General features: G+C 40.5%; 2 protein-coding genes, 1 long non-coding RNA gene and 1 pseudogene across 6 annotated transcripts; 2 read left to right on the top strand and 2 right to left on the bottom strand.

The window, feature by feature from the left end:
* The first annotated feature begins 6,358 nt into the window (after positions 1-6,358).
* Positions 6,359-8,610, top strand: LOC112188079 (annotated as a pseudogene).
* A 1,454-nt stretch (positions 8,611-10,064) lies between these two features.
* LOC121051342 lies at positions 10,065-11,675 on the bottom strand. The gene has a single exon (XM_040513612.1). It carries the CDS (start codon positions 11,673-11,675, stop codon positions 10,065-10,067), a length of 1,611 nt encoding a protein of 536 aa, XP_040369546.1.
* A 908-nt stretch (positions 11,676-12,583) lies between these two features.
* On the top strand, positions 12,584-17,586 carry LOC112185113 (peptidyl-prolyl cis-trans isomerase CYP20-3, chloroplastic). 4 transcript variants are annotated; one of them, XM_040514656.1, is made up of 12 exons: positions 12,606-12,877; positions 13,114-13,206; positions 13,308-13,396; positions 13,492-13,546; positions 13,653-13,738; positions 13,848-13,914; positions 14,000-14,031; positions 14,111-14,269; positions 15,683-15,794; positions 15,887-16,269; positions 16,603-16,695; positions 17,248-17,586. In XM_040514656.1, exons 1-7 carry the CDS (start codon positions 12,763-12,765, stop codon positions 14,002-14,004), a joined length of 510 nt encoding a protein of 169 aa, XP_040370590.1. In that variant the 5' UTR covers positions 12,606-12,762; the 3' UTR covers positions 14,005-14,031; positions 14,111-14,269; positions 15,683-15,794; positions 15,887-16,269; positions 16,603-16,695; positions 17,248-17,586. The 4 variants fall into 4 exon arrangements, with proteins under 4 accessions (XP_040370591.1, XP_040370592.1, XP_040370590.1 ...); XM_040514655.1 differs by having other exon boundaries at positions 15,674-15,794; XM_040514657.1 differs by lacking the exon at positions 13,848-13,914 and having other exon boundaries at positions 12,584-12,877; positions 13,954-14,031; positions 15,674-15,794.
* Positions 14,276-15,413, bottom strand: LOC121051689. Its single transcript, XR_005806492.1, has 3 exons — positions 15,351-15,413; positions 15,129-15,217; positions 14,276-14,711 (listed from the first exon to the last, which is right to left on the bottom strand). It is a non-coding gene; the product is annotated as an uncharacterized LOC121051689 (long non-coding RNA).
* Positions 17,587-22,687: the final 5,101 nt, after the last annotated feature.

The raw sequence follows: 22,687 nt of genomic DNA, 5'->3' as shown, positions 1-22,687 counted from the left end.
GGATACTCAAGGGTACGACATTTACCGCCCAGTGATTCAGATCACATTCCCATTCTATTGCAAGCAAGCTGTGTTCCTTTGCCAAAGCGTCCAAAGCGACATCGATTTAAATTTGAGTCCTTTTGGTTGCAGCATCAAGGTTGTGATCCCCTTGTGTTGGCTAATTGGAAGGCTGAAGATAGAGGTGCTCCTATGTTCATGTTAACCCGGAAAATTATTAATACAAGATGTGCGCTAGAAACCTGGCAACGTGATACCTTCAGGCTGCGTCAAATTCAGATGGTGGAGATTCGAGGCAGGTTAGAAGTTCTCATGAATGAACCAATGTCTGTGATGATGTATGATGAGAAGAAAACTTTGATGACTACCTTGCAAGAACTTTTGTCGCAAGAAGAGGCTTTTTGGAAACAAAGAGCAAAAGTAACATGGTTGCAGGAGGGTGACAGAAAGTCTGGTTTCTTTCATTGGAAGGCAGCTAACCGTAAGCGAAAAAATAATTTGCTGGGGTTGTTTGATCATGAAGGGCACTGGCGTGATGATGATGACGGTATGGAGAATGTTGTAACATCATATTTTTCTAAAATGTTTACTGCTACTGATTTGGATATTGAGGCAGTTACTCTAACTTTGGAGGCGATTCAGCCTTGTGTGACTGGTGAAATGAATCAGAAGCTATGTGCCCCTTATTCAGAGGATGAGGTCCGGTGTGCTTTATTTCAGATGTACCCTACGAAGTCTCCTGGTTCGGATGGTATGCCTCCTGACAAGACCCGCCCCGAATTCCACCCTGGAATCCGAAGTGGCCCTGCGGGACCCACCTTTAAAGGAGCTTTACCAAAAATTTCGTCATAACCTCCCTTAAAAATGGATAACCCATAATCCTGCGGAAAGCCAATAATTCACTTCTAATAATCCAACCATAACTCCTGGAGCCACCCTGCTCCCAAATTCATCCAAACCCATCTCAAAGTTAAAAACATTAAACATAATCTCCAAAGGGTACAAATACTACAATCACCAAAGTTAGGTCATAGACCTCAAATATAATACATCAAAGCTGGGTCACATATCCCTTAGTAATCAGAGCATTCTAGGAATGTAAATAGACAAGGAATTTAGTAGGTTAACCAGGTAACCTACAGAGTGTGATGGCGGAAGCAGGTGCGGTCACTATGGCTCACTCTCGTACACCGAGCAACAGTACTGCAATCTGGGCATTTGAAACCGAAGGGCCCAGGGAAAAGTATATAAAACGTTAGCGTGAGTGGACAAAAATAAATAATTGAAAGAAAAAAGGGTTTTATACTTTTCCACATTTATTTCCATAAAACTCCCGATGCATGCAATAAATAAGAAAGGACCGACTAGCCCCGCTAGTCAAGAACAACAACCAAAGAACATAGGGGAAATGGGTTCACCATACGGGAATGGAGCCCCTCAGGCTCTACCTACCCTCAACTGCCACCCACACATAGATTGTGCGAGGAGGAGAACTAATAACCTCAACTACCATTCGCACATAGATTGTGCGAGGAGGAGAATATCACCTCGACTACCACCCACGTGAGGAGGAGAAAGCTACCTCACTGCCACTCACAAACACAAAGTAAGTGAGGAGGAGACCTATTCACATGACCCGCGTATGGTGAGGAAGATGATCGTCAAAAGCCAGTAAATCTGTATAATTTCCCCACTTATCTCGCAAAATCGGAATCCAATATATAAAGACGTGACCCCGCACGCCAAGCTCATCTCAGGTTCAAATATAAATAGGGTATAAATAAGTATAAAGTTTTGCTTCCTCGAATTCTTATTTCGTAAATCTCATAATAAGCTCAATTAGCGGAATATAAATCTAAAATAATTAGTATAAATTATGAATCCGCATAAATCAAAATCCTCAAATCGAGCATAATGAATCTTAATTCAAAAGTTCAAACCAAAAAAATCAATCAATAAACCAAACCAAAATAAAATGCTCGATAAATAAGTTGATAAATCAATAAACTCAAAACTTGTGGAATTTAATTTGCATGCATCACTTAAAATCAAAAGTCCACTCACAATATGCGGTCAATCCTGACGTCGCTCGTGATTCCCTCGTATGGAGACTCCTCTCGTCCTGTACGAATAACAATCATAAATATATAATTCACAGGATGGAACTTTAACGTTACGATACTTATAATTGGAAATTCAAAATAATCCCCCTTCCTAAAAACCGACTTCTCAACACTCTACAACGTCCATCCCTAACTCCATCAATCTTCATTCACCGATAAATAAATTCTAGAGTGAATTCGAAATAATTCCGGCGTTCGAATTCACGTAAACCGTTAATTAAACAATTTAAACTCAATCCGAAATTCCTCCGATGTCAACCAAACTTCACACATTACATTCTACAATCATTAACTGGTATAGGGGATTAAAATGACGTCTAAAACCCTACTATACGCGCCTCCAAGCGCTACCTACAGTGGCGGCGCGTGGGGACCACGCGCCGGCGGAGACCTTCTCCGATGACCACCAAATTCCGGCAACAACATCATCTCAACAGACCCAATCAACTTCTCAACTACAACATTGATCAATTTTACCTCGAAGTGGTCGAATCAAGCCGGTGAAGATTTTCCAGAAAAGCTCAAGAACCCTATAATCGGGTTCGATCGATTCAACCTGTACACTGCAAATTGAGAAGCAAGACCTTAGGCAAAATGATCTCCTGTAAAAACCGAACCTTCGATGTGAATATGGTGGCCGGAGGTGGCCGGAATGGCCGGAAATCGGCAAAATCCCAAAACTGCAACCTTTACCTTCCCGGCGTGAAATCGAGCTTTTCCGGCCAAAACTCCTCAAACCCAGGTCACTGGTATCAAGAGCGGGTTGAGGCGCCCCTGTGGTGACCGGTTGCACGCCGGATGGTGGCCGGAAAGTGGGGAATCGGAGGGAGGAAGAAAAACCCGAAGGAGAAAGGGGGAGAGTCGGGGGAGAGGAGAGAGAAAGAGGGGTGGGTTTCCGGGTTTGGAAACCTATCCGGGTAACTATCCCTATATATCCAAATTTTTACCATGAACAGTAATTTTCGTAATTCACTCATAACTTTTGCATACGAACTCCGATTTTTACGTACCACATATGCACGCACTCGGTTTAACGCCCTCTACAACTCTCATGAAGGAAATTTTCTCAAATTTTTAACTCATAAAAAGTCATTTTTAACCACCCCCCTAAACGTTAAAATTATAACCGCAAACGGTAACCATAAGGAATTCCATGCAACTAAATAACAAGGGTATATCATATATGGGGTGTAACACCTCCATTATTCTTTCAGCACTATTGGGAGGATATAGGAAAAGATGTTACAGAGGCAGTACAAAGTTTTCTGCATACTGGTTCCTTGTTGAAACAGATTAATTTTACTCATATTTGTCTGATCCCTAAAGTGCAGAATCCTAAAAACATGGCAGATCTTCGTCCCATTGCTCTTTGTAATGTGATTTATAAGTTATGCTCTAAAGTGATTGCAAACAGGCTGAAGGTGTTTCTTCCATCTCTTATCTCTCCTTTTCAAAGTGCATTTGTGCCAGGGAGACTCATTACAGATAATATCCTTGTGGCGAATGAAGTAGCTCATTTTGTCCATAATAAAAGGGAAGGGCAGGATGGTTATATTTCTTTGAAATTGGATTTGAGCAAGGCTTATGATCGAATGGAATGGACTTTTTTGCGCAAAGTTTTGGAGCGGTTTGGGTTTGCTTCTGCATGGATAGAGGTGGTTATGCAGTGTATTTGTTCTGTGAGATATTCTTTTTTGGTTCGAGGTAAACCAAGAGGGTTGGTCATCCCAACTAGAGGATTGAGACAGGGTGATCCCTTGTCACCCTATCTTTTTCTCTTAGGGGCCGAAGGGTTCTCTGCGTTGCTACAGAAAAAACAGCGTTTGGGGTTATTACCTGGTATTGCTATTTGTTCAGGGGCTCCTTCGGTTAACCATTTGTTATTTGCCGACGATAGCATGCTCTATGCTCAAGCTACACCGGAGGCTTGTTTTCAGATCAAAGATGTTATACAGACGTATGGAAGAGCTTCAGGCCAGGTGGTAAACTTTCATAAAAGTTCTGTTGTTTTTAGTAAGAATGTCACTGATTATGAGCAAAGTAGAGTGGCTAATATATTGGGAGTAGAAGTGGTGGACTCTCATGAGAGTTATCTAGGCCTCCTAACTTATGTGGGGCGGAAGAAGACAGCCACTTTTCTATATATTAAAGAGCGGTCAGCTGAAAAACTAAAACATTGGCAAGGCAAGATGTTGAGTGGTGCAGGGAAGGATATTTTGATTAGAGTTGTAGCTCAAGCTCTACCAAATTATGCTATGAGTGTTTTTCAATTAACCAAAAATTTTTGTGAAGATCTTGAGCAGATGTGTGCTCGTTTTTGGTGGGGAAGTATAGAGGATAAGCGGAAAATACATTGGAAAAAATGGGATGATTTATGTCATGCCAAGGAGGTGGGAGGTCTTGGTTTTAGAAGTTTATCTGAGTTTAATTCGTCGATGTTGGCTAAGCAAGCTTGGAGGGTTGCTTCTAACCCGGAGTCTCTTGTGGCACAACTGTACAAAGCCAGGTATTATCCTAATGGTTCATTTTGGAATGCAGAAGAACATGCAACTCCTTCTTACTCTTGGAGGAGTATTTTTGCTACTAGAAAGTTGTTGCAGGAAGGAGCTTACTGGCAGATTGGGAATGGGAATAATGTTCTCATATGGTCAGACTCTTGGATTCCTAGTACTGTCAATCACAAGCCACAATTGTTGGGATCGAGGCAGGATGATTTGGCTAAAGTAAGTGAGTTGATCATCCCTCCTAATGTATGGGATGAGCACAAAATTCGTACCACTTTTGTACATGCAGATCTGAAGCTATTTTGGCAATTCCCTTGAGTTCTAGGTATCTGGATGACAAATTAACTTGGCATTTGGAGAAGAAAGGTATGTTTACGGTCAAATCTGCATATCGTCTTGCCTTTTCTAAAAATGCATCTTCTCTTTCTCCTTCTGTTGTGAGTAATCAAAGAGTTTGGAAGAAAATTTGGTATGCCAAAACTCCTAGCTCAGCCAAGGTTAATGCATGGAAGATTTGTCATAACATTTTACCTACCTTAGACAGATTGGGGTCTAAGAATGTGCTACTAGAAGCTCATAATTGTATTTTTTGCAACGAAGTGGAGACAATTATTCATCTATCCAGAGATTGTGTTTTCACTAGAGAAGTATTGAATACCAATTCACAGATTGCTAGTCATTGTCTTAGTGGGGATTCTGATCACTTGGATGCTATCAGTTGGTTGAATCTTTGTTCTGGGAAACTATCACAGACAGTGTTTGATCAGTTGTTGTTTTTTCTTTGGGGAATTTGGAAAGAAAGGAATGATAGAGTGTGGGAAAATAAAATCACTTCAGCTTGTGATATCGCTCTCATGGCATCTATCAGACTGAGTAATTTCATTTTCCACAATACGAAGCCACAAAGTTCTCATGGGGCTAGAAAAATTTTGAAGTGGAAATGTCCTCCTCTAGGTTGGTTGAAGGTGAATATTGATGGAGCTTACAATCCTGTGTCTGGCAAGGCCGCTATTGGCTTTTTGATTAGAGATTCTCAGGGGATGTTCTTGGGAGCAGTTGGGAAGATGGTGACTCGTGTTCAGTCTGCTGAACATGTTGAACTCATTGCTTGTAGGGAGGCAGTGGATTATGTGTTAGAACATGGGCTTTTTCCAATATTGTTGGAGACTGATTGTTTGGTGTTGAAACAACAATTGTGTCAAGAGGAGCTGCAGAATTCTTCGTATCTTGGAAGGTTATATGAGGATCTCAGACTAGATTTAGATGCAGGGCATCAAGTTCAGATTGCTCATGCTAGAAGGGAGGCTAATACAGCTGCACATATGCTGGCAGCGTTTGCTGCTGAGTCTGACCAAGTGTTCTTTTGGTCTAATACTCCATCATTTATTCAAGATGTAATTGATTCTGAAAAATGTACACCTTAATCTTTTTATCAGTTATCAATAAAGTCTAACACCATTCAACTCAAAAAAAAAAAGAAACACACAAACTCAAACACCATTTTGTTATGGGAAGCAACCGCGCAAGTCATTCATACTTGCTTACCTTGGAAGCATGCTTGAAACCCACATGGTTATACCTTCCTTAACCCATTGAACATTCTTTTGGTCACATTGCAATCCTCATTTACCTTGAAATTGGGTACGTGAGTATTGCAAGGCATGTTATGTTGTTTCCCACCATTTCTAACACACACAACTAAACCTCCCACCATTCACCATTTCCTCCTGCTCTCCCTCTCCTAATTCCACCAAGTTCTCTTCCTTCTGTCCCTCCCCATCAATTTTGACTCGGTTTCACACACATATATAATGTTGAAAAAGATCAGGAGAAGAGTCAAAACCTTAATCACCAAGAGTTTCAAGAAACCCAAATCCAAATCCAAATCCAAACCCTATAAACCTCCACCTCCACCTTCCCCATCTCCATCACCACCATCTGAACCAGAAATTGAAGTGCCCACAACCATGTCACCACCACATTCACATCACACACACAAGCAAACCCCTTTCCTCTTCCCCAAAACCCAATCCACAGTCCTCCCTGACCCTTCTTCTTTCTTCTCCCAAAACCTCCTCAAAACCCCGCTCCCCACAAACTCGTTCTTCCAAAACTTGACCCTTAAAAATGGAGATCAACCCGAATACTTCCACCCCTACCTCATCAAATCCGCCTCCTCCTCTCTTTCTCTCTGTTACCCATCTCGATTATCCAACTCTGCTTTCTTATACCAAGTCTTCAACGCCGACCTCACCATCTCAAACACCCAAAACCCACAAGAAAGACATGTGATTTCTTCTTTCAATGATCTCAGCATCACTCTGGAGTTTCCCTCCTCCAATCTCAGATTCTTTCTCGTCCGGGGATACCCATTTCTCACCTGCTCTACTTTGAACCGGACTTCCATTTCAATTTCAACGATCCACGCTATTCTATTATTCTCTTCAAATGAGTCTCCCACCAAGTACACGATCAAGCTCAACAACAATCAGACATGGCTTGTATACACCTCTTCTTCAGTTGATCTTACTAATACCAGCGTATCTTTGATCAATTCAACTGGGTTTTCCGGCATTGTGAGGATTGCAGTACTGCCGGAATCTGACCCACAATTCGAGTCGGTTCTTGATCGGTTAAGCTCTTGCTACCCTGTGTCCGGTGAGGCTGTGTTCACAGAGCCGTTTGCTTTGGAGTATAAATGGGAGAAGAAAGGGTGGGGAGACTTGCTTATGCTGGCTCATCCTCTACATTTAAAGCTTATTGATGGTGACGATTCTGATATTACTGTTTTGGAGAATTTCAAGTACAAAAGCATTGATGGTGATCTTGTTGGTGTTGTGGGGGATTCATGGGTGTTGAAGCCTGACCCTGTTTCGGTCACTTGGCATTCGACTAAAGGTATTAAACAAGACTCATATTTTAAATTCTACACCGATTGCGACTACTTCTTCATATTTTTATGGGAAGTTGATTGCTAGAGCGGCGAGGTTGGCTTTGATTGCTGAGGAGGTGGGTTATCTTGATGTGATTCCAGCGATTAAGAAGTATTTGAGTGATACAATTGAGCCTTGGTGGGATGGGACTTTTGGTGAGAATGGGTTCTTGCATGATAGTAAATGGGGTGGCATTGTGACGAAACAAGGATCAGTGGATTCGGGACAGATTTCGGGTTTGGGACATACAATGATCACCATTACCATTTAGGGTACTTCGTTTATGCCATTTCAGTGCTTGCTAAGATTGATCCAGCGTGGGGGAGGAAGTATAGGGCTCAAGCTTATTCACTTGCCGCGGAGTATATGAACTTAGGCAGGAGGGTGAATTATCCACGTTTGAGTTGCTTTGATTTGTATAAGTTGCATTCATGGGCAGGAGGGCTGACTGAATTTGGAGATGGTAGGAATCAAGAGAGCACGAGTGAGGCTGTGAATGCCTACTACTCAGCTGCATTGTTGGGGCTAGCCTATGGAGACACCCATCTTGTGGCCACTGGATCAATGATTGCGGCATTGGAAATTAAAGCTGCTCAAATGTGGTGGCAAGTAAAAGAGGGAGATAGCATTTATGAGCCAGATTTCACTAGGGGAAATAGGGTAGTTGGAGTGCTATGGGCTAATAAGAGGGACAGCGGACTGTGGTTTGCTCCTCCGAAGTGGAAAGAGTGCCGGCTTGGAATCCAACTACTACCCATTTTACCTACCTCTGAGGAATTGTTCTCTGATGTTGCCTTTGTTAGGTAACTTGTGGAGTGGACAGAACCAGCTCTGAGTAGAGAGGGTGTTGGGGAACGATGGAAAGGGTTTGTCTATACTTTGCAAGGGATTTACGACAAACAAGGCGCTTTGGAGAAGATTAGGAACTCGAAGGGTTATGATGATTGGAACTCACTCACTAATCTGTTATGGTGGATCCATAGCAGAGGTGAGGAAGGAGATGGTTGTGGAATTAGAGAGAACATATGTTGGTTTGAGCACTGTCACTGATTTTGGCAACTGGTTACGTTATGATTTGGGTGGAGTTGAATAAGATAAGATACGATATGATAGTAGTATGTGATTGTGAATTATTCTCTAAATCTTGAACTACTGCTTCCTTTGAACTCTGAGATGACAAGTTAACTTCTCAGCCACCAGAAGAATGTTAAAAAGATAACACAAGTTCATCCTTTAGACACTCTGAGTAGAATCAATTAAGCACATTTGAGTTATATTATTAGCAATCATCTCTGAGAATAAACAAAACACCAGTTTTTCCTGAAAACATTTCTGTAGTTCAAACGGATCACAAATGTCAAATATCACACTGCATGTCAATCATGTTTAAGCTACAATTGATGTTTGTGTTAAAAAAAAAAAAAAAACATTTGTAAGAGTAATATGATTTATATCTCTCTGAATGTGGCTGGTATACTCATTATTGTGAAATGTACTCATATCATAGAGGGTATCTCCTAGATCCAGCTTGATGCTATCCTTCAGTACACCAGCATCTTATTACCCATGAAGCCAGCTGGTAACTCACCCAAAGAACAAGGCTTCTCTGTATTTCGTGCACCTCCCGGTGTCCCCGAGCTATTATTTACCTGTTGGCCTCCTGGTTGCTTTAAAATAGGCAAGGTTTGTGGTAAATGAAGGAAGAACATACTTGTCGCTCTATTTTCCTCCGGCCAACAAACCCTCAAAAGTAAAGTGATCAAGCTGATTTAAGCATGCATACACTCTTGGCATTCTAATCTTCAGATCTACCAACCTTTAGATCAAGATCATCTGTTGCTGGCGTTGCCTTTTCATCATAAGTTAATTGATTCCTCTGAACCATCGCCTAATTCTTGCTGGTTAAGAATTACTGCACAATGTAGAACATTATATATATATATATATATATATATAGATATATATAGGTGCATTCACACTTAACAATGTAGAACATGCATGCATGAAAGATCATCTTCTTAATCATACATATAGGTTAGTTTTCGATTTTGTACTTCAAAAGATTAGTTCCAAGATCATATATCGATATGCTGTAAGTATTTATTTAGATCGCAACCATCTTTGATAAAATAATTGTGATATCTTGAATAATCATGTAAAATAGTGGCATTTGCAAATACTAATTCCTCCCGGAGCTAGATAAAAGCAAAAATAAATTTTATTCCTTAAACAAACACACTCACAAACAAGCGCTCACACATTTAACCTATGCCTATGTTATATATACATATAACATAGGTTATAGGATTTTATTACACAACAATCAAAGCAAAAAACTTGAAAAACAGAAAGCATAAACTCCACTTTCGCAGGATGGTCGATTGCATTGAGCATATGCGACAAGTCTTTCAACCCATAGATAGATATGAGTCATTACAAGATGAGTAAGTCTCATGAAGGTTTCTGGATGCTACCCACAACCGTCGCTCTTCTGCTTAATCAAGCTAGGGTTTCGTGGTAGATCGACCTGCTGCATCTTCTAATCCCAGCTTTGACAACTCTTGTTCCAGGGTGGTGGTCGAGGTCACCTTGTTTTGCACTCTGGTGGTTGATCCAGACGGCACAGGCATAGGTAGCCTTTGTTGTTTGGACGGGTCGACAGATGGGTCTGGCAACTGCTGCTCTTTGGTCGACAAATCAGCTCTAGATTCTTGCTCTCTCAGAGTTGTAACCACGTAGTGGAAGTTGTATGAATTTATTCCCGTGTACAGCCCATCATCCTTCTTATAGACAACGATTTTACCGTTATAAAGCACGTCTCGCTGATAGTAAGAGTAAGGCACGTCGGAATATCCCTTGGTCGCCATCAAGCTCACAGATATAGAAGTGTTTGCTGGCACAGTGGCGGTGTAGGTAGTCTCCAATGTGTTTTCGGTTGTAATTGTTTCTCCCCATTCGTAGGATCCGTTATACTCCCCAGAATATGTATTTTCAACACCGCCGAGTCCGAATGGAATTCTTAAGCTGACGGTGACACTCACGCCTACCATCCAAGAGTGGCTGGAGGTCCATGTGCTGCTCTTACTCTCCGTGTACGCGAACTTGAATTCCACAGTGTTGTCTGCTGAGGTGTTGTTGCTGGCGTTTGCGGTGGCCATAGTGACCGGGGTCTCGCCGTAGATTATGGCATTGGCGAGGTCAAATTCAGTATTGTAGATTGTCCTAGAGAGAACAAGCTCTTCCAGCGCCATGCGTGAGTGTACTGTAATACTGGTCAGCCTTGCGTTCAGACCGTTTGTTACACTAAGGTTGGTGTATCGAGAGCAAAATCTGTCGTTGCTCAAGCTTTTGAGAGCGACCGTACTAGGGTCGACCTTGACTGGCCAAAACAAGGTGGTCAGGTCGGTGGCGTTGCCGGCTGAGTCAGCCAAAATCCAGTTGCGGCCAGCCTCGTTCCTCAGGTACCTGTTGGTATCAAAAGACTTGATTTGCACCCTACCATGGCCATCCGTGGAGACCTCGAACCACGACTCAGGCCTCCCCTTGTCGGTGGACGAGAAGGTCGGGTTCGACGTCGTCGTAGCTTCCGCCATAAGGTAATTGCCGTTGTCGCCTTTGAAAGCCACATGCTTTGGCAATATCACCAATGACTTCAAGTCGATGATATAGAAGATATTCTGTGGAGCCGGATTCCAAACTAATCCCAAGACACTTACTGCTCCAACTGTGTAGACCCATGGCGTTGCATAATTTTTTGATTGGACATGGAACAACCGGGCTTTGTTGGGGTTGCCATCTTCAGCAAATAGAGGCTCAAATAATGTACACGACCATTTGGATTGGTCCTCCTCTGGTTCATCAGCCTCCGGAGTAAGGTACAGATCATTCTCAAATCTTCGCTGGAACTTTCTGTTATGAGAGCATCTGATATGTACTAGTCCCGTCCCAGTATTGGCCGTCACCACTTCGAACTTTGCTAATGGGCTGAAGACATTGGATCCGCTGACTCTGAGAAAGCCACGCCTCTCGGAATCAGAATCATTCCTGTAGATCAAGTAGGAGTCGTTGAAACTGGGGAACCTGAGTGCAATAGTGGGTGGTAATAGGAACAACATTTTCTGAACAAAATACAGTATTTAGATGGTAGATCCCCCTATTTCAGTGATCTTGTTGGTGTGGCTAGACTCTAGCTCTACATATGCTATTTATAACCAATGCTGAAGCAAGCTCGATTTTCACATGGTGAGATGTGCAGAAGATCAGATGACCCCGCATCCTATCTACCATACATTTTTTATGGATGAATTCACTGACCAACTGGAATCCATGGCTGCAAGGGTAACATGCAATTTTAAACATGCTTTCATGCTCTCAGTTAGGACCATTAATCATCAAAAGTTAGGACCATTCATCTGAGTTTGCAGTGCTGGTCCCATTTATAACGTGCTCATATATAATGTGCTGGTCCCATTTATAACGTGCTCATATATAACGTGCTGGTCCCATTTATAACTTGCTCATATATAACGTGCTGGTCCCATTTATAACGTGCAGATTTAACCAGTACTTCTTTCTTTCTATTGTTGGGCCTTTTGCAAGCTGGCATTTCTGGAATGCAAGAGCAACAGATGGTTTGCATATTGAGCCTAGTAGAACTTGAAAAATATTGGGCTTTGTCACTTCTGTAGGATTGATTTGTAGATCTTTTAGCAGGCCCAAACGATCAATTTCCAAGTCAATCCATGTTTGGGTCATGATCTACTAAAAACAATTGCAATTGCTTCGGAAATTTGCGACGGAAACGTTTTCCGTCGCGAAAAGTCAACTTTTGCGACGACATGTGCTACGACTATTTTACCGTCGCATCTCGAAGAATTTTTGCAACGGAAATAACCTTACCGTCGCATAATTATACATCTATTGCGACGGTATGGTCACGCCGTCGCTTGTATAATTAAAAAAAAAAATCAGAAAACAAGACTATTCAATCCTTTAGATCAGATCTAGACCAAAACTGATTTTCTTTCGCATGCCACTTCCTCCTCTCTCTCTCTCTCACGCTTTATTCACCGATCTCAAAACTTAACCTAGCGATCCCTGGCCTCCTTTGAAGCAAGAGATTTGGTGAGAAGCGGAGCAGATCGAGCTTCATTGACGACATGACCGAGGAGGACGAGGAGGAGGAAGAGGAGGACGACGACGATGATGAATACGGCCCCTATCGTGGCGGCGGCGGCGGGAGTCGTAAGCGGAGCAAGAAGAGGCCCTTCGGTGGATTTTCTTGATCTCGAAGCGGTGGTCGATTCAGATGAGGAGGGTGAGGAGGAAGATACTATACGTTATCAATAAGCCCCTTTGCCTTTTCTCCTTCTCTGTAAATTTAACCCCAAATTGCTTTTAACCCCAAAAAAAAAAAAAAAAATCCTCAGTTGAGACAAATCCTAGTTTGAGAAACCAGGATTGATTAATGGTTCATTTTTCTGTGGTGGTTTGGTTTTAGGAGGTAGAGGAGCAGCTGCAATCCAAAGTCACAACAAAGTTTTTTTTGTATAGACATTGGCGGTGAAGCTGTTGGTCGAGTTGTGATTGGTCTTTTTGGTGAGGTTGTTCCTAAAACAGTAGAGAATTTCCGAGCTCTGTGCACAGGCAAGAAAACCCATCCTTGTCTGCTTTTCTATTGCTGCTCTTGTTGTGGTCATTTGCTGTAGGTTGAAATTGATTGTGTTAGTGTTATCAATTATTTGCAGGAGAGAAAGGATATGGTTATAAAAGATGCTCGTTCCACCGCATCATTAAGGATTTTATGATCCAAGGAGGGGATTTCACTGAAGGAGATGTGAGTCTCCTTTTCGTTTTGATTTCTTCTTCTTCTGATCAATAGCGGGTTTTCTTGCTCAAAGAATCTAAATTGAATGGTTTTATTGGCTGCAGGGAACTGGAGGGATCAGTATCTATGGTTCCAAATTTGATGATGAGAGCTTTGCTTGTATGTCCTTGTATCTTGGTTTTGTTTTAAATTTGAAGTTTATATCAGATATGTGATTATCTGATCTCAACTGAAAGTCGTTTTTGCTTGTATGTGTTGTTTGCAGTGAAGCATGTTGGGCCTGGTGTATTGAGCATGGCTAATGCAGGCCCTGGTACTAATGGGAGTCAGTTTTTAATCGGCACAGTAAAGGTAAGATATGGTTGCTGCATCACATATTCTTGAGATGCTTAAATTTGCACAATATTTTCTTCCAACCCCAGATGTATTGTATGTTTATGAACTGAGCAAATCTTTTTAGGAAAATGTGAAGACAAATCCTCAATTGCTGTATGAATCCAAGTTGTATAGGATCCTACAAGGAGGAAGTATGTAATTTTCAGTTGATTAGTAGTTTTGTTATACAGAGTTTTACACTATTGGTTTCAATGGCTTACAAGTTTTTGCTGCCAGGTTGACTGATCAGCAAGCTTTCCAAATTTCAAGTAAGTTCCTCAATTCATTTCAGGGAATTATAATTTAAACAGGTCCATGGATTTGTGAATAACCATTGAACTTTGACAGAGATGCCTGGAGTTGTTTCGGTTTTTCCCAACTCGAAAAGGAGTTTGCACACCACTCATTCTTGGGATTTCATGGGTCTTTTGGGTGAACAGACCTTGGAGGTTTCCGGCTTTAACATCAAGAATTAAGTAAATGTCATTGTCGGTTTCATTGATACTGGTAAGCACTAATCACTCAAACTGTACTTTGCTCTTTCTTTGGGGGATTTGTATTATACTATTAAGGTATAAAACATGCCACGAGTTGTTGTTATCTGTATTCACATGAACATGCCATAATTTGTTGCTTTATGTATGCTTGAACATGTGCTTGCCTCTGGTTTTTTTGTTATGGACTGTTTATTACATTAATGATTAAAGGGAAAAAGATATTGCTTTCTCAATTGTGTTGACTGCCTAATCAATCACTACACCATAAAAGTATGCATATTTTTATTAAACAATCTCAGAAGTGATCAAAACATAATGTAACATTCATTGAAATACACAAGCATTACATTTTCTCATTCTTTTCCTTTATAAATGAAAAAAGTCCTCAACAGAACAAAACTGATCTATAACTTCTCCTCCATAGCAGCATCCAAAACTTACGTGTCTCTAAACTGCAAAAACATGATATTGAAAGCTTATTCAAATATTATAATAAACTGACACAATTAGCAGAAAATATATATTTCAAACAAAGTATCACATCTTATTGACCTTAAAATATATTCTTACCTACAAGTATAGTGTTAACTTTTTCATGAGCACAATCATAGAAGTTGGCATCAGATACACACCTACATAAAAACACATCCGAACTCTTTATGATGTATTATCAAACTATTCTTCGCGTTAGATTAAACATGAAATTGTTTACGTGAATGCAAAATTGACATGCCACTACTTAAATAATCTACCAAAGCAAAAAGCATAAGAAAGTTTGAAGATTCTTAATATTTGTGATTAGTGCTGAACCAACTGTAAAAAATGAAAAAGAAAAAATAAAATAAAAGCATGTAAAGAAATAAACTTACTTAGATCAACATAAATAATCCTCTCCTGCAATTAGGAACTGTGGATTGCAGAGGTTGTGAGAACCTTGTTAAATTTACCTTCCCTGTTCCTAAAGCGAGAGAAATCAAAACAGTTGCATGACCAGACAAAGATATAGATAAAGATAAAGAAAGAGAAAAAGAAAAAAAACAAGAAAACAAATAGCAGATACTAGCTATGAACTAGACAAACTAATACCTTACCTCATCAAGTATGAATGACTCAGGCATAGTATGGTCAGTAACCTCAACCTCAATATCTTTCTCCTACAAACATCAAAAGATGCAAGTAAGCTAATTAGCTATAAAGAGTCACCTAAAAATTGATACTCTTTTGAAATTGTATTTACAGGAAGCCATTCAACCTAACTTGTATCCCCTATCAGAAACCAATTTTCAATGTACGGTTTTAATTTAACAGCGTTTAAAAAGTATAAACGCTACCAAATAGTACAGATAATACAATCCATAGCATTTGCTGAAAAAACGCTATAGTGAAGTGCTATAAATATAACTTTTTCTTGTAGTGAATGCAGGAATTTAGCCTGAATCTCCAAGTTTTAATGATGACAACATGCCTCCAGTGCCAGCTAGATGGAAGGGGGTTTGTCAATCAGGAGAGGCATTCAATGCTTCAACTTGCAACAGGTTCCCATCATGGCTTTGTATTGAGTGTTTAGATTGTTTGAACAAAAATTATTGACTGTTAATCTCAAACTGATTATAACTTTTTTCAATAGAAAAGTGATTGGGGCTACTATAAGTCCGGTTATGAAGCCGAGGAAGATTCAGCGGACACAGTGGCATTCAGTTCTCCAAGGGACAGTGCCGGTCATGGCAGCCACACAGCCTCTATAGCTGCTGGTCGTTATGTGTCAAACATGACTTATAAGGGCTGTAGCCACCTTTGGTTGATTTAACAGAAATCCAAATTCTTACAAGTTGTTTTAAATGTCATCTTACTTTTCCTTTTCCTTTATAATGTTGAACAATGATCTTGGATCTACAGCTCAAGGCATGGCTTGAGGATGGAAAAGATATCCGTCTAGGGGACTGGAAAGCTGCTGATGTCGAGATCCTGAATACCTTTCAATTGCTAACAGCTAAGCCTGTTGTTTACTTGGTAAGTTTAACTCTTGCATGGAATTCGAACAGACAATCATTGCTATACTTGTAGAAAGAAAATGTGATGAAACTTGTACAGAATTATATTCACCAAAATCCCTAAGGCTTGACTGCTAGTATGTAGGACCCTTATACTATGAATCTCTTTTCATTCGTCCTTTTTTTTTCTTTTGCCTTCTCTCTTTAATAAGTTTAGAGTATTAAGTCTTCAAGTATGTTAAGAGTTTTATTTAATAATTGTGTTTGAATTCACATATCTAGGCTTGCTCTGTTTACATGAGCTCCTTTCCATGACCTTCATGTGAGTCTAAAATACTATTACCTTTGGCAGGTGAAATGCTGGCAAATTAGGCGGCTTTCAAAGGCTCCTCAAGCTGCAGGGACCATCCATACTGATTTTGAGAGAGGATTCATTTGTGCTGAGGTAGCTTCTAGCTTACATGGCAGTTTACTAACTTCCATTTTGAGAGAGGATTCATTTGTGCGGCTTTCTCCTGTTTTTAATTTCACCTATTTATGGCAGTTTACTAACTTCCATGTTTCTGCATCCTCTTTATTTCCTTTGCTGTTATCAACTTATTGTGTTTGTTTCCTTCCACTTTTACGATTTTCAACATTAACACCACATTTTACAATAGATTTTATCTTCTTAAATTATTTCATGCTTCCTTAAAATATAAGACAAGGAATTAATTATAAGGGTTTCAGCTTTATAAGTTTTTTCCTCTACATGATAGTAGGATATTGGTTTTGATTGATAGTGTTTTCTGCAAAACTTATATTTTAATATGCTCTATATTTCTGTTACTTTTTGTGATGCAAGCTCTTTGCTAAAGGTTTAGTCTTTTTCTATAGTTCTAGACTACTTCGAATATGCTCTATATTTCTATATGCTCGCATAATTCTTTGTGCAAGATGGAAACCCCTTGATTTTAACCCAAATTGTTAAATTTTTGGTTGTGGCTTTTGTGTGCAGGACTCTTATGAGTATCTATTTAAAGAGCTGAGCAAGTACAAATGGATCATTCTCAGGCTATAATTAAAGAGTCGGTGTATGAAAAGCAATTGGATAGGCAAGGAATGGATGACTTGATGAAGCAAGATGAGCTAGAAGTTGAAAGAAAGTTGAGAAAGCTTTGGCTGATCTTTGTTTTTTAACAACCTTTGGTTGGTCTGAGAATTGTGATTGTTGGTTGGTTATAGATGTGATGGGTTTCATAATATTTTTCAATTTATGATATTTGCTGCAGATGGTACTAGCTTTGGTGTGCAATTCACACCATTTTTTTTTTTATAAATGAAATATTCTTTTGCGACGGCAACAGTTTTCCGTCGCAAAACCATTTTTTTTTTATAAATGAAATATTCTTTTGCGACGGCAAAGTATCCGTCGCAAATAGTTTAGCCATTGCGACGGCAACAGTTTTCCGTCGCAAATACTTTTTGCGACGGCATTTTACCGTCGCAAATGGATTTTGTGACGCCACCTATTGCAACGCCAACATTTCCGTCGCAAAAGGCTCAATTTTCCGTCGCGAAAAGTTTTTTCCGTCGCAAAAGCCCATTTTGCCGTCGCAAAATAGGCGTCGCAAAAGCAATTTTTTTTAGTAGGGTGAGCAACTCTTAGCCTGGAATTAGAAAGTTGGATACTAAAGTAGTCGTCCTTGTGGTCTATCAAAATTTTTCATTGTTTTCGGATGTTAGTTACAAGAGATTTTTAAGGTGAGTTAGCGTTCTGTAATCACTGAACCAATACTAATTTAAGTTGTTTTTATGGGTTTAGACTTTAGATAATGACCAAACATTATACAGTTTGTTGCAATCGATCACTTAAAAATATGTAGCATTTTGATAATCAACAAGGTAATGTAAATTTATAAATATGAGTACTTTCATTCTGCTCATTTTGCTAAACAAGTCATCGACCACATCTCAATTTCCATATCTAATCCAAACTCTTGACATTTTGGAGGTCTGAGGCGTAGAATTAAAAGGTGGTCTCATAAAAAGGTGTTCAATAACAAAATTAAAAAAAAAATGGAACTAAAAGTGTTTATACGAAAAGAATATAACAAGAAAGGCAACATACATTGAGTGAACAGTGATTCGAACCACGGGTGGGATGCTTCCCAAAAAACAGCCACACGGTTCCCTTACCACTAAACTACATTAGAAAGTGGCATCGCAATAGCGAAGAAATAAAAATAAGGGGAAATGATCATTTACCCGATTTTAGGCTAAAAATTGCCCACTTGCTCCACCAACTGTTTTTTAACCCCATTTACCCAAAACACTCTAAGGGATTATTTCCCCTTTACCCAATTAATTCTTTTTTCTTTGTTTTTTAGACTTTTTTGCCCTCTCCTTCTTTCTCACTTAGAGAGAGAAGTCACATTCCACCTTGCTGTGCTCCGGTGACCAGTGGCCGGCGCGGTCTCCGGCGACCGGACTCCGGCGAACGGTGACCGGATTCCGGCGACCGGTGACCGGATTCCGGGAACCGGTAACCGAAATCCAGCGACTGATGACTGGAATCTGGAATCCGGCTATTATTGCCCCCCAGTAATCATATTACTGCCCCCCAGTAATCATATTATTGCCTCCCAAAAATCATATTATTGCCGTCCAGTGAATTGTATGAACTCCCAAAACCAAAATGAATACACTACAGGAACAATTGATCAATTTATAATCATATTACTGCCCCCCAGTAATCATATTATTGCCCCCCAATACAAAGTCCAATGTTTATACTGCCTCCCAATAGACCACCAAAAATGCACATTTTTGTAGGATTCACAGATAATTTCACTTTAATACACAGAAAACAACATGTAACTTATCAAAACACCACATTATAGTGATCCATGTCCCTCGTATCAAAGTCTACTGGGGGCCAATAATGTGTCTACTGCCCCCCAGTAGACCATCAAAATTTAAAAAAAAAAAAAAAAATCCTGACGTCCTACCCACCAGATCGTCCTTCGTCTCCGCCAGCCCATAAGTAACTGCAGCACCGCCTCCTCACCGGAGCCTCCCAGCCTTTGATCAAAGTTCTAAGACCTTGGCGCTGACGTGGCGGTCGAGGTCGCGGATCTTGGAGGGTGAAGGTGAATCGGAGGACGGAGATGGTGAATCGGAATCTGGCTGGGGAGAACGAGTTGGTGAAGAGGAAGAAGCAGTGAGTTGGAGTAGGAGGAAGGCGAGGAAGAAGAAGCGGAGGTCGCAGACTCAGAGATCGCCGACGACAGTGGCCGGTGGGTCCGATTCGAATTCCGGCGAGGGCTTTCCAGAAGCAAGGGGAGGAGAGAGGTTGATGGGAGTCGAGAGAGAGAGAGAGTATGAGGGCAATATTGTCCATATATGTTAGATTGGGTAAATGGGGTTAAATAACTCTTGGTGGAGTAAGTGGGCAATTTTTTGTCTAAAATTGGGTAAGCGGTCACGGCCCCTAAAAATAAACTATTGTTAAATTCTATACTTAAATAAAACAAAGAAACTGTTGGAGGCCCTCCGGAAGTCGATGGCCTGAGACGGCCGCCTCAGCCCTACTCTATTGATGTATTTTTGACATTCCTTTTTTTTTTTTTTTTGAATAAATGGCTGATGCGGCTGCCTTCAAGCCTTAATTAATGAAACTGTCGAATACATGGGGGAATATTGTGCCTAAACCCCTGATTATAAGAAGCATCTAGAAAACGTTCTGAAATACTATCATGAGTCTCTACTAAATAACTGTATTCAACCAGAAACTACCTAGCAAAGAGCGCTCTACTGGCGACTCTATTTGTTTTGACATAGCGGTGATATAATGGAAAGGTAACTCGATATGTAACACAATTACAATGCAGCATGATTACCATACACACAGCTTTCCTACTATGTTGCCGCTGGAGAATAAATTTGATGACACTTAGCTTCACCCTACCACTAGGCGGTAGCGACTGTTTGACGAAGCAAGGAACTCACTGCCTACCTAGAGCACAAGGCACTTTGAGTGCGCACACACAGACACATAACCTCACTAGCTCGGCTACCAGCCAAGCCTGACCCAACCCCACTGCCGGCGGACCCTCCAACGCGCCGCTCTGCCACCTTCGTCGAACATCCTCCGACATGGATCTGCCATCCCAGTCACACCGTGGATGTGAGCCCCGGAAAAAAAAATGTGTTGAGCTTAGTGTAGATCGTGCAATAAATTGTTCAACGATCTCGATAATCATCCAAGTGCTCAAGAATATTTTTGAAAATTTTCATAAGGTGAAATCATCGATTTAGGAGTTGGATAATAAAGTATATGTCATGACAAGTTCGGGGAATTTTTCGGATACCCGAGCTATTTATATCGATTTTCCGAAGTTATGGGATCTTAGAAAATAATTTAGAGAAATAGAAATTGCTACGGTGCAATCCTAGCCATCCATAAATCCACCGCTTGATCACAACCGTCCAAAAACAATTGAAGGAGCCTATAAATAGGCATGGGATCAGATGGACGATCTAGAACACTTAAGAGAGCTCTCTGACCAGAAACAGGACCCGCCGACCAGGGCCGGTCCTGACATTTTGATGGCCTGAGGCAAATAATTTAAATGTGGCCTCACATAAAAAAATTCATATAATCGAACAAATTTATATATATATATATATATATATATAAATTAAACCCCTACATTAATGTTAATGCAAGGAAAAAAAAAAGGTGTTCAATTCCAAAATAATTTTTCACTTAGAAGTTGAAAAAATAAAAAAGAACAGAATATATTTAACTACAAAAGAAACCAACGAAAAATAAAGGGCAAGTACATTAATATTCAATTTCAAAATATTCTTTCCATAGAAGCTGGAAAAAGAAGGAACAAAAAAGTTTAATTGCAAAGAAACTAATTAAGACAAAAAAAAAAACAAAAAAGTGCTATTAAACTAATTAAGACAAAAAATAGGCCACTGTGTTTCAAACCTTGATGCTGCAAACAACAACACATCTATATTACCACTGCGCTAGCGTGGCAGCATTGTAGTAGATATGTGAAAAAAAATTATATAATCATAAACGAATATATGTAAAATTAAAAAAAAAAAACAAAAATAACTTGGCGGAGGCCCGTCGGAGAGTGGTGGGCTAAGGCGGCTGCCTCAGGCAGCAGCCCTTAGGGCCGGCTCTGCCGCCGACCCGATTCTGTGACCCGGCTGTATCTCCGTCGTCAAGCCACCTCCGGCAAGCGGACTGGTCGCGTTTTCTTCATCTCGTCGTCACCTACATCCTTGTATCCTCGGATCATACATGCAACGATCGTGAACAGAGAATCGACGAAGAGAAGCAGTGCCCGCTCCGGCGGTTCTGTGGTGTTTTCCAGTGACTCCGGCCACCGATTGGCTTGCATTTGGTATGGAAATTCATCCTCTCGCCTTTATCTACACGTTAGATCAATTAGTTTTTGAATTTGATCTAGTTTTGAAGATTTCGTTTCTGGGTTTGGTCTCGAGCTGCCGTGTTCTTCGACACCGGCGACTTTTCCAGCCATGCTGGACTTGGTTTTCATCTTGGCTGCACTTGTGGACCAGAAATCAAGAGGCTTGTGATGGGTCAATCCCTCCTTAATTGGAGGTGAGAAACCATGTGGTAAATCACATGATGAAAGCATGAGAAACCATGCTTAGTTGACCCATTAATTGAAGAAGACTATAGCTGCATGGTAGAGCTATAGGACGGAGCAGTTTTTTGTTGAAAATGATAGTACAAGATGGTGGTTGAAGTCTTTGTCATTAATTGATGAAGGAAACATGCAATTAATGTAGCATGCAAACATAGAACGTAAGAAATGGAAAAGCATGACTTTGATTTTCATTTCACACCTTCAACCTGCCATGAAGAGCACTGCCTATAATTGGCATGAAAGATTGCAGCAATATAACGAAGGCAGAGAGTCCAAACTACAGAAAAGAGAAAAACATCTTCATCCAAGTAGAGAGTGAAGAGTGTTTACTACATGTTGAGAGTGTAGTTGTGGTTAGGTAACAAAACAAGTGTGAGAAAGAGTTTCCTTCAAGTAGTGTTCTTGAAGTTGTGTATCTCTTGTACCCACATTATCATAGTGGAAGTTCTTGTTGTTGCTATCCCGTGGATGTAGGCACCTTGCCGAACCACGTTATATCTGGTGTTCACTTTCCTTTACTCATTTTATTTCCTTGCATATTCATCCTTTTGTGGTTGGAGTTGTTATTTCCATTCTATTACTTTTCCCAACAGCTTGCTGGGTTATTGGCATCAAAATCCTCAACTCATCAACATTCCAGTTCCTGCAAGAAGTTCGGTGAACCCGAGCTTGATCAACATAGACTTTCGAAGGTATAATTCCAAACCTTGAATTAAAAGGTTGCTCTAGTGATGTTTCTGCCTTGGAATTATTATTACT

The sequence above is a fragment of the Rosa chinensis genome, chromosome 2 (genome assembly GCF_002994745.2).
Source record: "Rosa chinensis cultivar Old Blush chromosome 2, RchiOBHm-V2, whole genome shotgun sequence".
NCBI lineage: Eukaryota > Viridiplantae > Streptophyta > Magnoliopsida > Rosales > Rosaceae > Rosa > Rosa chinensis.
This window is presented reverse-complemented; position numbering and strand designations above follow the sequence as displayed.